The sequence below is a fragment of the Pollachius pollachius genome (assembly GCF_949987615.1).
Source record: "Pollachius pollachius genome assembly, chromosome: 3".
NCBI lineage: Eukaryota > Metazoa > Chordata > Actinopteri > Gadiformes > Gadidae > Pollachius > Pollachius pollachius.
Window position 1 is genome coordinate 44,161,606 of NC_136936.1, and position 12,928 is coordinate 44,174,533.

Consider the following 12,928-nt stretch of genomic DNA (forward strand, 5'->3'; position numbering starts at 1 on the left):
TAGTTTTATATAGTTTGAGTTGTTCTTTTGAGCTCTCGTGGACTTGATTTGCCGTGTCGTCTTTAACAATCATTTGATTTTTATTATTTTTTATTATTACTTTATGCCTTTAATTGTTTTGTATAGTGTCTGTGTGTGAGGGCAAGATCACTGGCTTACTTCGTTTGAAAATAACAAAAAAATATTAACTTTATCATTTATGCCTTATTGTTATGTACTAGACAAACGCATTGTAGCATTGTTGTTGTTGTTGTTGTTGTGTGTCTGCGGGGGGGAGCTGCCCCCCTCTGGTGTAGGGACCAGCTAGTGCATTGTTTTCACTGAAACAATTCAATGTACGATGGGCATTTTGTTTGCTGTCCTGACGTGATTGCGTTGCAACCTATAGTTGTATAGGTGTGACTCCAAACAGGCAGAAGATGCCTGTGTAAAAGCTTTACTAATAACTCCAGCAGGTGTGTGTGTGTGTGTGTGTATATGTGTATGTGTGGGGGTGTGTATGTTTGTATGTATGTGTGTGTGTGTGGGGGTGCATATTTGGATTACAGAGAAAATTGGGAGGGCATCCAGAAATCCATTATGGTGGACCCCTCCCCCCCCCCCCATCTTCCAAGATGTGTTTGAGGGATGTTATACAACTGAAATGAGAACCTGCCTGTCTTCATTAAACCAAACAGTGGGTTCCCCAACCGATTTCTATTTAAGTTTTGGCTCGATCCGTTGCAAAGAAAGCGATTATTTTGATAGGACAAGATGTGTTTTTTTTTTTGTTAATTTGGTTTCCACTCTGTACTGAATGTGTGGTCTCACACAAGGATCCGCCAGACATCGCCGTGGCCTGAATGCTTTTTGATTCGATCGGGGATTCAGTGATCACTTTTCTAACGCTAAATGATGGATCGTTGCGTCGCTTCAGCAGGCCAAGACAGTACCACTTGGCTAGCCGCTTTACCGTTGGTTGATGTTCGAAGGGTGGGAAACCTGTATGGCAAGGGAGCTGTTGTATACCTCATTTCTATCACGAAGAACGAGTCAAACTTGCTTTAATCTGTAGAAATAATAGTGATTAAAAAAAAAAAAAAAAAAACTAAAAATAACATACGATATTGATGGAGAAGCCCACGCGCCTGCCGGTTATAGTAAGGGGTTGTGAGATGCCATCACCAGGGAGAGACTGTACATACCAGTATCGATTGGTTTGTTTTTTTTCTACCCCCCTGCCCCATCCCATCCCCCTCCAGGTCACAAGTAAACCCTCTCATGGTTTACATTTATTTTTTCAAGCAGTCTTTAAAAATGTTTTATTGTAAGATATATGTATATAATTTATTCATTTTATTTTTATATGCGTCAGCAAAACCACACGCCTTGCTTAAAATATTTTTGGTTATGTTTTGTGTTTTTAAGTAGTGGAATGCTTTTCTATGCCCCTCCCACCCTATATAACATATATTCCTATGATTTGACAATCCTTTCTTGTTTGATTCCGTTATGGTACATGTATAAGTCTCCCTGGCGATTAGTATATCACAGCTCTGTTCGTAGTGCTCTTTTCTGTGGTAACAACATTAACCAAAGACTACTAGTGATTGTATGTGGAAGTACCTTTACCCCTTCCTGGCTTCCGGCCACTGCTTGACATCACACTGCAACCCAAGTGCCCATCGGTGTTGGTTTAGCATTTTGAACCCAGAGACAGTCGTGTCTGCTGACATGGGAGTGGTACAGTTAGGAGGCAGGGTGGGTCTTCATGGGCTTCTCCAGCAGATCAAAAGTAAACCAATCCGGTGATGGCTGCGTGATGTTTGTTAATACACACTGAGGGTTTATCCTGTGCACACTGTAAATGCTCAGGACCTAATATCTGTCTGTCTTCATCGCTGTTGCTTTAGGTTACTTTTGTCCCTTTCCTAAAGACCTTACCCCGTAGATGCTCTGTCGCTGCCTCTTCCGTACACACTGCGTCTGTCTGTGGTCGTTCCCACCCGTACACTGTATTCCCTAGGGGGCTTGTCGTGATCCCGGGGTGCACGTCTTGCCGGTTTCCCGCAGAATTCCACCGCTTCACTCTCTTGTTGTCCATGCTCCGCTTTGGACCTCATGTCTCTCTTGTGTCTTGGGGGGCTCCGCTGTGACACTATGCATCACGATGCAGCACCCTGCCGGAGCTGCGTCCCACTGGCTCACGGGGCGTTTGACTTCTGGCCCCGGCGGGTTTCGGTGACGCTCTGTTTTTGTTTTGTTTTTTTATCTCAAAGCTATTGTTACACGTGTGGTCGCAGGATCTCACAAGCCGATATCCCAAAGCAAAAATCCAAATATTTAACTTTTGACAAATGCAGATACCAAAGATGACTCTCTGTTCTGTGTCTCTTGATCTCTCTCGGTCCTTCAACCCACAGCTTGTGTATTAAGAGACAAACCCAGCACTGGCTTTTGTCATAGCCTCAGTAATTCCAAAGCTTAGATGTATATTTTGGTATATTTCTGAGAAACCTAAGTGGGGGATAAAAATGTCTGTTCAACTTCTTGTTAGTCGTATCTCTTTTTTCTGTCACAGCATGGAACTAATTGCAGAACTGTCTTACTCTTGGTAGGTTAAAAAAAATAGTATTTTTGTATGTTTTTGGGTGTGTTGTGTGTATGTGCGTGTGTGATATCGGTTCCCATCCCAAGTGAACATGGTTAAAAGAAGAGGAAAAAAAAAAGAAAAAACATGTACATATTTCTTCTGTTTGTGTATCTGGAGGGGAAGGCATTCTGTAAAGGCATTGCTTTCTCTGTTGGTGAGTCGGGGCCGAAACTAAAGGAATGGCTCCCAGTTCTCATTTTCTCTTTTCTGAATCTGAATCTGACTGTCCATAGAACTCTAAATACCCACACTGTCGTCGTGAACCTGAAACCTGAGTCTTTCGGTGTCACTATGAGGATGAGAATCCTGCTCAGCAGACATCGAAGGGAGGGAGAGACCCTCCTTCTGAACCGACGGGCCTTCAGGGTCGGAGACGTAGAACAGGAAGCTTGGGTAGAAACCGTATGTGAATCAGGATACGTAGTCGATATTTTGATGCATTTGTCTGCTGTATTTTTTTTGTTTTGTTTTTTATACACATATAAAGATCTTTTACTGTAAACTGTACAGTTCTCTTTTGTTGTCAACATCATTAAACCATTTTCAAAGTGTTTTAACATGTTGTACTGTGTTTTAATGGTTCTTATGCATGAGTATTATATGTAAAGGCCTACATGGGAATGGCCAAAAGAAGATTCAAGAGGATAGCTTTACAGAACATTCAAATTAGAAGGGAAATAAATTGGAAATGCATGTCCAACTAAAACCAAGCGCAACTGCAGACATCAGCGATGATGTATCTGAGGGGTGGGGCCACTGGAAGCCAGCGATTCATAGGCGTCCATAGTGCTGATGCGATTAGACTGGGGAGAGAAATTCGCATGTTGAGGAATCATAGAAAAAATGTCAGAAAACAAACACATTTACCAAGAAATGTATCAACCTTGACATATATTACATATATACTGGTGTGAGCCTACCAGGGGCGTAGGAATGAGTTTAACATTGGGGGGGACACATATCGGAAACCTGACAGATCCGTTAATGGTTTGAACAGAAATATGTCATAAATTAACTACACTGAAAAAATTCAAATATATTTTATTCTACTAAGAAAATGTAAATGTATGTTGTAAATGTAAAGGAAAACACATTTTGAATGGCAGTAATGAACTGATAAATATCAAATCAATTCTTTAATTGCACGCTCAATCATCAAGTTTTTTAGAATGAGAAGCGGTGACAAGACGCTGTGTTGCGCTTTCAAAATAAAATCAAATATTTGTCTCCCCCTGGTATAATTTTTAGGTGGGACAAATGCGCCTGTCTCCAATATCGGAGGGGACCCGTCCCCCCCGGTTCCTATGCCCTTGGAGCCTACTGAAGTGATTGAATAATCAAAAATTGGGTATTTCCACAAACCCAAGCTGTTGCTTGTCTAAACATGTTATTTCCTCTGTACACCACATACCCTTCAGGTGTCTTCAACAACAGACTTGGAACAAGAGAATTGTTGCTTACCCCATCAACTTGGCGCTTCTTTTTCTTACGAGATTGTTTCTAGAAAAAACATTGTGTATTTCATCATTCGGGTTCCCAGGAGATGTTTGAGACTGGAATATGTTCATATACTTTATTTGATAAACTTACAATTTCCTGTAATTCAATGACAGGCTGACCCTCATTGCTCCATTTTCTCTGAAGATCCTAGAAATTAAAAAAAGATTAAATCATATCTGAGATAAGAATGTAGCCTGCAGGTACCCTTTGTGCATTCTTGTCTTCAATGTTTTTTGTGTTTTGTTCTAATTTGGTGTATGTGATCGCTCATTCCAATCTAGAATGAAAAATAAATACAATAAATGTGGGCCTACATTTCAACTCATGAGTACCAGCTAGTGTTGATGAGAAAAGTGTTGGTCAGAAAGTGTGCAGAAAAAATGTACTTACCGTTTGTTTAGGAAAATACTGAAAAGTTCAAAACATTGTTTATATGAGAAAAGTTCCAAGAAATTATCATGTTTACAAGTGGCCTAAGCACATTTCAGTTTTAACAAATTGGGGGGGGGGGGGGGGTGTTACATTGGTTAATGCTAATGAAATTAGAAGTTGAAACATTGAAGTTGTGCTGAATCTCACCTTGATATTGAAAAACAGGGCAGTCACAACAATGCAGTAAAAAATGAGAATCCCGTCCAGCATGTAACAGTTGCCAGGGTGAGTCAAAAAGGCCTCTGATTGAAGGAAACACAAGGATATACTTAAACTATGGCGGAAATAAATATGTGCATGTAAATGTCAATTCTCTTGCTTTTGGGAAATGTAAGAGTAAGTAACGCACATCTGCCTGTTAAAAAAAGAGGACTTCCTGTCACAAAGGGCTACATGGCCTGCTATTTCACTGAGGCCGTTGTGGTGTAGCAGGCTGCGTGACAACTTGGCCATGGATAGTCAACATGTGCTTAATAATTAGAAAAGGGTTTAATTTCCATGGCCATATTTTATTACATCCAAAAATAAGTTATATATCAATACACAAAGGTGGTGTCAGTTAATTCCATCTATTTTTTTGTAATATGAAATTGTATTGACTTTAACTACAGATTCTAACTTATTTATGACACCTACAGATATTCATATTGTATGTTCCTATATTTGATGTATTTTATATGAAAATGATATGTCCATAGATATATTATTGTTGCTTAATGACACTTTAATACTTATTGCTAGGTAATTAATGGTTTTATTCCCTTATTTAAGTATAATAATTAATAGAAATTACAATTTTTCAGAAAATGTAGAATGTTAGCCATATCTAAGTTTTGATTTTGTTTAAAATTTGACATGCAGTACGCTATAGTGTATTGCTACTCGCATCATTACGTAGGGAAATGTTATTCAATTACATGCACAGAGGTTTTGAGTCTGTCTTTGATCATTCAGATTAATCTAACACACAATAATATATAAAACATCTATTTTAAAGTTTTGTCCTGTTATACATATCCTACATGATTTCAATTTGTTATTGATGTGCATGCCCTCAGCTCTGATCATCTTTTGTCAATCAGAGGATTTTTGTTATTTGTCATTTATATTGTGTATAAGTGATGTGTAATTCATTAAATTGAAAAGAAATCTAGATAAAGTTTACTAGATATTCATGTGTCTAACCGCCGAGACATATACGCACGCAGCAAAAGAAATCTGTAGTTCATTGTATATTTAATTCACAAATTAATTAAATATATTCATAAATATATTCATACATTGAAGCCCTTTGAGTGCGAGAAAAGCGCTATATAAATACGATGTATTATAATTATGATTATTATAAATCCTGTACGCAAATCTGCAAACTAACTCAACAGAAATATGTATTGTAAACATATTACTCAATTTAAAATGAGGTGCACCTACCTGTTGAATGGACGAGCATCAACACTACGAAAAGCCCCATCATATATGTCCTCTGTGTGTTTGTCATGTTGATATCTTCACAAGCAGGCTACAATAATGTCTTTCTCCCCTATACGATGCTGAAGCCTTTGTGGTGCACCCATGTCGCGTTGTGACACAGTCTAGTGTTTCCCTTCACTTTGAACACAGGAAGAGGCTGCACTGGCACCAAAATACCTGCCGTTATGGACGGATGTCTTGTTCTGTTTCCATCGCCCAAGCACGTTGAAATCATTCACAGGTGCATTTGTGATTGCACAACATCGCACATCAGAAAAACAGAAAACATGCAAGTTCAGTTCGAAGTTGGTTTGCACCCAACCATACAGCAGGCTTAACAAGCATATCAATGAATATAGTCTCCTTTCAACATTGACAGATTAAAGAGAATCACTTAATCCAAAGTGAAGCGTTGCATGGATCCTCCGATATCCCCAAACCATTAGGCAGGTATATCATCAAAGTTAACAGGCCAATAACTACTTATTTTGACTCTTCTTCTACTTCTCTTAGATTGTTTATTTTAATTTGAGCACAATGAGTGAATACTTTTTTATACCAACTTGTAACTAAATTTTAGGTTGGTGAGAAACACAAATATTCAATAGAATAATGGTTAATTAATGTCTACATCTGAATTGATTTTCTTGTAAGGTGACTAGTTTGTGTAGGCCTACACTGAGAATGATATATATAATTATAAATATATATAATATAAACGTATCATTGATGTTAATTGTCAATTATTTTGTCAGCATGGCGGATTTCTTTCACTGCCATATTTGTGTAAAGTGATATAAATAGAACAGGGGTAAGTAATTAAATGGAAAAAAGAAGTTGAACGGATAAGAGAAGACATCTTGACAATAGTAGGGCCATGTCAAAAAGTAGGCAGACGTCAAATTCTTAGGGTCATTTTCGCTGACCTCAGTGCCATGAAGTGAAGCAGGCCGGTTCTAGTAAAGCGAAGAGCAAACTAACGATCAGCATTAGGCTCAAATGAGTTTTACTTTTTTCCTTTGCTTATATTATTATTATTATCGTATTATGAACGCACAACTAGGTGGACGAATTCAATTGAACAGTATCGAACTAAAAAACGATGATGGAAAAAGAGACGTCACATGAGCTGTCTGGGCGTTCCTTACATGCTCCTTCACGTGACCTGTCTGGGCGGTTTTATACCCTCCGTCACGTGACCCGCCTGAGTGTTTGTTATATCCTTCGTCACGTGATTCAGGAGTCCTTTAGCTGCTGGTAGAGCAACCACCACTAGGAAGACATTATTATATCGGTGCTGTGATTTTCAGCGCGGACAATTTTGCAATAGGAATCTTCTTTTGGTTTATCTTAATGTCCATAAGATAGGTGGTTGTTGCTACGAAGAGTTTGTTTGGCTTCAAATCCGGTCAACTTACCTTTGCGTTATTGCCAGCTAGCCGATTCTCGTTTTGTCTGCTAGCACTGAGCGATCTGAAACCAACATGATGCGGTTTACTTTTGTATTGTCCGCACTTTTCATTGGACTTTTGGGTAAGTATTTTGACACTTATTAAGCTGACCACCCCTGTGCGTAGCAGAGTTTATTATACATGCTGCTACGGATGGAAAAGTTCTCTCCAAGGTGTCCAACTAAAGTCCAGATGAGCTGCCGAGGGTCGTGCTGCGTTTCAAATGCTCAACGCAACATTGATTTACTGAGACATTGATTTGTCTACCCGTCCTCCAATTTCAGTGACAAACGTCAGAAACGTGTAATTTATCATTAATGCTTCGAAGTTATTTTTTAAAATTTCGATCGAATAATGTGTATTCAATCACAAAGATGTTTGCGTCATTAGACACATTTTTTAAGGAATAATCGTAAACAAGTTTGCTGGAATTGCAATGTAGGTTTCGTTGAAGGCTTCTGATTTTAATCAGAACAACAATGCAGATCGCAGTTTCAATGCGGCTGTGGTCCGTGTGCGCATGCGCGTTCTTCTGTTTGTTTGTGCAAGAGTCGACAATCACGTGGTTATTATTGGAAATGACCGATATGTTTAATAACTGCCTACATCTTGCCATTGTTGAATTCGCTCTTTATGAAATCTAAAATGTTTTTACTCTTAAATTCTAGATTTGACGGATGTTCACAACGTGGGCTACATTAGGGTATTATTGATATTTAGAATCTTCATCACTGATCAATCATTTTTGTGGGGCACATTTCATTAGGATTGTACTGCTCGACTCCTGTCATGTTGGACGGCCAGGTAGGAGGCAATAGTGGCTAACGGCTAATGGAATACAATATGGCCATGAGACATGCCACTGACAGTAGAAATGTATTAGTATTGTCTTGGTAGAGTCTGATTTGCTATATTCAATAACTGCCACTTGTTAACTTTGAGTTGGATCTATCTATCTATCTATCTACTTGAACAGATGCATGTTAGCAGTTTCTAAATATTTCCAGAATTTGCTTTGGATATGAAGGGGTTTGATCGACATATGTTCGTTTGTTCACCTATCAACTACACACAACAAATTATTTATTCCCTGTATAATACGTGTTCTAATCAGCAGGCTTTAGATAACGGGTTCTGGGGTAGTTCTATGGCAAAATGTAGTTGTTTGTTGCTAATGCCTCCATCTTTATACCCTAACAGCTGCTGTTCTGCACCAGAGTGTAGCCGCTGATGCCAACACTGCCAGCACGCCAGCATGGGGTAGCTACAATGTTTCCAACAGCAATGGATCCATCTGTCTGATGGCCATCATGGGCCTGCAGCTCAACGTCTCCTACCCCTCGGCCTCCGATAATAAGGTGACGCACACTTCCTCACACTGTGGTGTTGGACAGACCAGGTCCCTATGTTGCATAATGCAGGGCGTTCTGTAGTGACCGGTCCTCTGCTCTGTTGTAGACTGAAACACTAGGTGTGGTTTCCTGGGGGAAGGGCTGTATGATTATGACAAATTAAAATTACAATTTGTAACTTTACTTGATTATAACAGGCACACTTGATTATCTCTGAATTAATTTCAGGGGACAAAGTTGTGATTTTGATTTAATTTTAAATTAATTATGCAGCCCTAGCGGGATATAATAATAACTACTGGGAAAACATTACCACTTTTATTTTTGAATTGAGTTGTTCTCTCGTCAAACATTGTTGAACTCCTGCTGTGCAACCTGGGCCCAGACATGGGCGCGGTGTACGCATGCCTTCACACGTCGCCCTGGCCGCGCTTCTCTGTGTTCCCAGACTGTGGCATCAGTGATCAACGTTCAGCCCAACGTGACCTCGGCGTCCGGCGCCTGTGACACGGAGACCGCCACCCTGAAGCTCTCCAGTGATGGGGCCGATGGGCAGAAGATGAACTTGACTTTCTTCTTCTCCTTGGTGGGATGAAACTCTTGGTCATGTGCCCTGAAAGTCCTTTCCTCTTTTTAGATGCTTCTGGTCTGCACTTTCATGTGCTGCATATAGTTGACCACTAGATGGCGTCTGAAGAGTGCAAATTGTATGAGATTTATAGGGCATGTCCGATGTCCCAGGAAGATGAATTTCCATCTTGTTGTTCTTACTGTAAGGGTTAACTTGGCCTGTTGACAGCCTGCTGAGCTCGTTAAGATGATTGAGGGCTATACAATTTAATTTGATTGTTTTTTCCCCGATACAAAGATTGCAGTAAACACAGTTCAGATGCCATGAAGCTTGGGCCCTAAATCAAACTACCTAATTGTCTATTTCCACCCATCCTTGCATTCATGTGTATTATTGGTTAAGATGATGTATGGCCTGCTCTTTAATTCAAGGTTCTATCGATATCACATCTGGGACAAATCTGTCCCAATGTATTTGATAATTTCATTTCTCAAATTTTTATAGGGGTGTTTTATACAAAAAGTGGAAATCTGGCAAAACAGCGAAGGGATGGGAACTACAACAATCCAACATGTTGATGCTTTTGAACCACATCTGGTGCTGACTACAGTATGATTGTATTGACTGAATTGAGTGGGTTTTAATTCTTCTTTTCCCCCATTCTTTTTCCAGAACACTACATCAAACAAATACCACTTGAGTGGTGTGAATTTGTCAGCTGTGTTGCTCGACATGAAGGGTGTGTACGCAACCGGGCCCTACCTATAAACCAGACCGTTACCTTCCTCTGTCACCCTCAGTTCTTTCCGAAACTCTAATCGCTCCTATGAAACATGATGTTTGAATTGTCATACTACTTGTATTCTTTCCTTTTTAAATTTTCAAATTGTCAACCCTTGATAAGGGTACATAAATGAACCACTTTTTACAGTGATTAATGCAGTTCTAAGCATGAACAGCTATCAACTGTTAACTAATGGGCTAGTCATGTACTAACCCCTACGCTGATGCTATAAAGTAATGTTTATTACTGCATGAACTCAGGTTTAGTAATGGTAAATGAATGGACCCTTACTGTAAAGTGTTGACAAAACGTTTAAAATCAAATGTTTATCATCCAAGAGGATCATTTGAAGTTCTAATTGTTGCCTCCCTCAGATCCCCCCTTGGAGGTCGTTAACCTCACCCTGAACTACCTGCCAGGGACCCTGGGCCACTCGTACATGTGTCGTGACCAGCAGACGCTGACCGTGACCCAAGGCTTCTCCATCCACACTTACCAGCTGCATGTGCAGCCCTTCGGCTACAACGGAGAGTTCGGAGCAGGTGTGTAGGTTTTTACCTCTGTCCCAGGCCACCTGCAGGCCTGATAGAGTTCAGGCGTGGTGCCTGAATTCAGGCATGAGCTCGGCCATGTATGTTGTCAAGAAAAGTGAAAATAGGTGAGCGGTGCCTTTTTAAAATGTCTAGTCAACACGTCATCCTACCTGACCTTTTGATTGACATGTCTGCCACAAACTAGGCGTAGTCTATGTAAGGAAATCTTTTACCTTTTGTATGTTTGCACTGAGGATGGTCTGAATGGGACTGAAAACGTTTTGCACACCACTTTGGGTAGCACTTTACACTTTTATGCAATAAAAACTTATTGTTGCATCGGCTACATGTTGCTACATCGAATGTATTTGATCATTTCAGGCATAGATAATTTCACTTCCTATCAACCCTGCACCTGACCAATGGTTGCTCTTGTTCCCAATGTCTTATCTGTTGCAGCTGAGGAGTGTCAGCTGGACATGGATGACATGTTGATCCCCATCATAGTGGGAGCTGCCTTGGCCGGCCTGGTCCTCATCGTCCTTGTGGCCTACCTGATCGGCAGGAAGAGGAGCCACGCTGGTTACCAGACCATCTAAGACAGCCGGCTCTATCGCTTTCCACAACTTGACCACTATTTTACCCAAATTCATGCCCCGTTCGCATGCACATGCAGACCACACAAGCGTTTGTTTTTACACACACACACACATGTGCGCACAAACATGCCACACAGTAGAACCCGCTACTTTAAATACCTCTTATTGTTCTACCTGGCACTCTACTTTCTGGACGGGAGTTATTTTTTCCAACCCAGTTTTTGGCTACTTTTCTTTTTGTACCTTTTACATTTGCAAATGTCATGAGGTAATTTTGGGTTTTATTAAGGTTGTGCTTTCTGAACTGAAGTGCTCTTTTGCGTCAGTTAGGACTTTGAGAGAAGGAAGGGAGAATAGGAATCTTCCCTGCATAGAGACAGAGTTCGGTGTCGCAAATATGACAGTTGGTTGGTCCCACTTAATGTAAAGCGTTAAATCTTCCACGGTCTTCTCTTGCCTTCCAATGCAGCGTTTAGGTTTTCGAATCGTGTACTATTTATTGATTCTTGGAAAAAAACGGATTCTGAGGGGAATGCTTTGGAAGCTGTTGTAGTTTCAATGTAAAGGGAATATAATGGATTGGCAGCTTAACTCAACCCTCTTTTTAAAAGAAAGGTGTCCAGTTCTACTCTGGACAACCAAATCTGTACGCATGTTTAGCTTTACTTTCCTGCAGAAACTCCTTGATGGAGCTGCTGGAGAAGAAAAATGCCCCCCCCCCATAAAGAACACCATGAAGATGTGACTTAAGTTGGGTTTTTGTTGCTGTGCCATGCTCTGGCCTGAGCCTCAGCCATACCCCATTATCTACTGTGTGTGGATTCTATAACTACATTATTAGTGATTCGGTTGGAGTCTTCCATGTTGAAAGGTCGAATGGCAATTAGGTGAATTATGCACATTACATCGGATGTCACTGTGGCGTCCCTCAACGACATGCACGCGGTACTATCGTCATGGAAGGTGACCGATTTGGTGATGGTGGAATTGGATGGAATCTCAGGATTGCTTGGTAAGGTAGTGACTGTTACCAAGAGGTTCCAAGGTGTTATAAGGAGGATGTTTTTCTCGGTCGGAGCCCGGACGTTCGGTACCAGGGAAGACCTACAGTTTGTCCATGTTGCATATGGCAAAGGGAAATGCACCAAGGAAATCCTGTGGTGAACTTGTCTTTAAAAGAAGAAAAAAGGCCCAAACATAATTTCAGTTTTTATTCAGTGCCTTCCCACCCGTGACATGAGTAGGATATATAACTAATGGTTAATGCCAATTCACAAGGTACTCATCCAACTGGAAGCAGTGCTCGCTGCCATTTGAGACATTTCCTTTGTTGTGTCTTAATCATAAAGTGGCCAAACTGTACTTTCATTATTCTCCTCAATGATGCATGGTTTGACGTGAAAGGGGAAAGTACAAAAAGTAATATTTCTTCATCTAGAAGTGTATCCATGTAGCGATTTAATATGGTTTTAAATTTGGAATGTTTGAATTTTTCTTTTTTTGAAGAGCTTAATTAAAGAGACCAAACAAGGAAATGTTGTATTGTGGTTTTGCCTCATGTACAATTTATTACATTCACAATTGTACAGAGTTTTGAAAAGTGA

The 12,928-nt window shown here is 40.2% G+C and overlaps 2 protein-coding genes across 2 annotated transcripts; one reads left to right on the top strand and one right to left on the bottom strand.

Annotated features, from left to right (window-relative positions):
• Positions 1-3,183: 3,183 nt before the first annotated feature.
• LOC307073011 (uncharacterized protein) lies at positions 3,184-6,147 on the bottom strand. Its single transcript, XM_079732661.1, has 6 exons — positions 5,996-6,147; positions 4,712-4,806; positions 4,523-4,540; positions 4,223-4,279; positions 4,094-4,132; positions 3,184-3,435 (listed from the first exon to the last, which is right to left on the bottom strand). Exons 1-6 carry the CDS (start codon positions 6,060-6,062, stop codon positions 3,358-3,360), a joined length of 354 nt encoding a protein of 117 aa, XP_079588787.1. The 5' UTR covers positions 6,063-6,147; the 3' UTR covers positions 3,184-3,357.
• Positions 6,148-7,272: 1,125 nt separating this feature from the next.
• On the top strand, positions 7,273-12,859 carry LOC307073017 (lysosome-associated membrane glycoprotein 1-like). Its single transcript, XM_079732671.1, has 6 exons — positions 7,273-7,567; positions 8,686-8,843; positions 9,286-9,423; positions 10,081-10,147; positions 10,567-10,734; positions 11,185-12,859. The coding sequence occupies exons 1-6, from the start codon at positions 7,519-7,521 to the stop codon at positions 11,322-11,324; spliced, it is 720 nt and encodes a 239-aa protein (XP_079588797.1). The 5' UTR covers positions 7,273-7,518; the 3' UTR covers positions 11,325-12,859.
• The last annotated feature ends 69 nt before the right edge of the window (positions 12,860-12,928 follow it).

Excerpts from the sequence above, each read along its gene's own strand:
- LOC307073017 (XM_079732671.1), top strand. The coding sequence starts at position 7,519 with ATGATGCGGTTTACTTTTGTATTGTCCGCACTTTTCATTGGACTTTTG. Across the intron at positions 7,568-8,685 it reads ACTTTTCATTGGACTTTTGG|CTGCTGTTCTGCACCAGAGT; the intron begins GTAAGTATTTTG and ends ATACCCTAACAG. Across the intron at positions 8,844-9,285 it reads CCTCGGCCTCCGATAATAAG|ACTGTGGCATCAGTGATCAA; the intron begins GTGACGCACACT and ends CTGTGTTCCCAG.
- LOC307073011 (XM_079732661.1), bottom strand. The coding sequence starts at position 6,062 with ATGACAAACACACAGAGGACATATATGATGGGGCTTTTCGTAGTGTTG. Across the intron at positions 4,807-5,995 it reads GATGCTCGTCCATTCAACAG|AGGCCTTTTTGACTCACCCT; the intron begins GTAGGTGCACCT and ends TCCTTCAATCAG. Across the intron at positions 3,436-4,093 it reads AGAAGCGCCAAGTTGATGGG|TCTAATCGCATCAGCACTAT; the intron begins GTAAGCAACAAT and ends TTCTCTCCCCAG.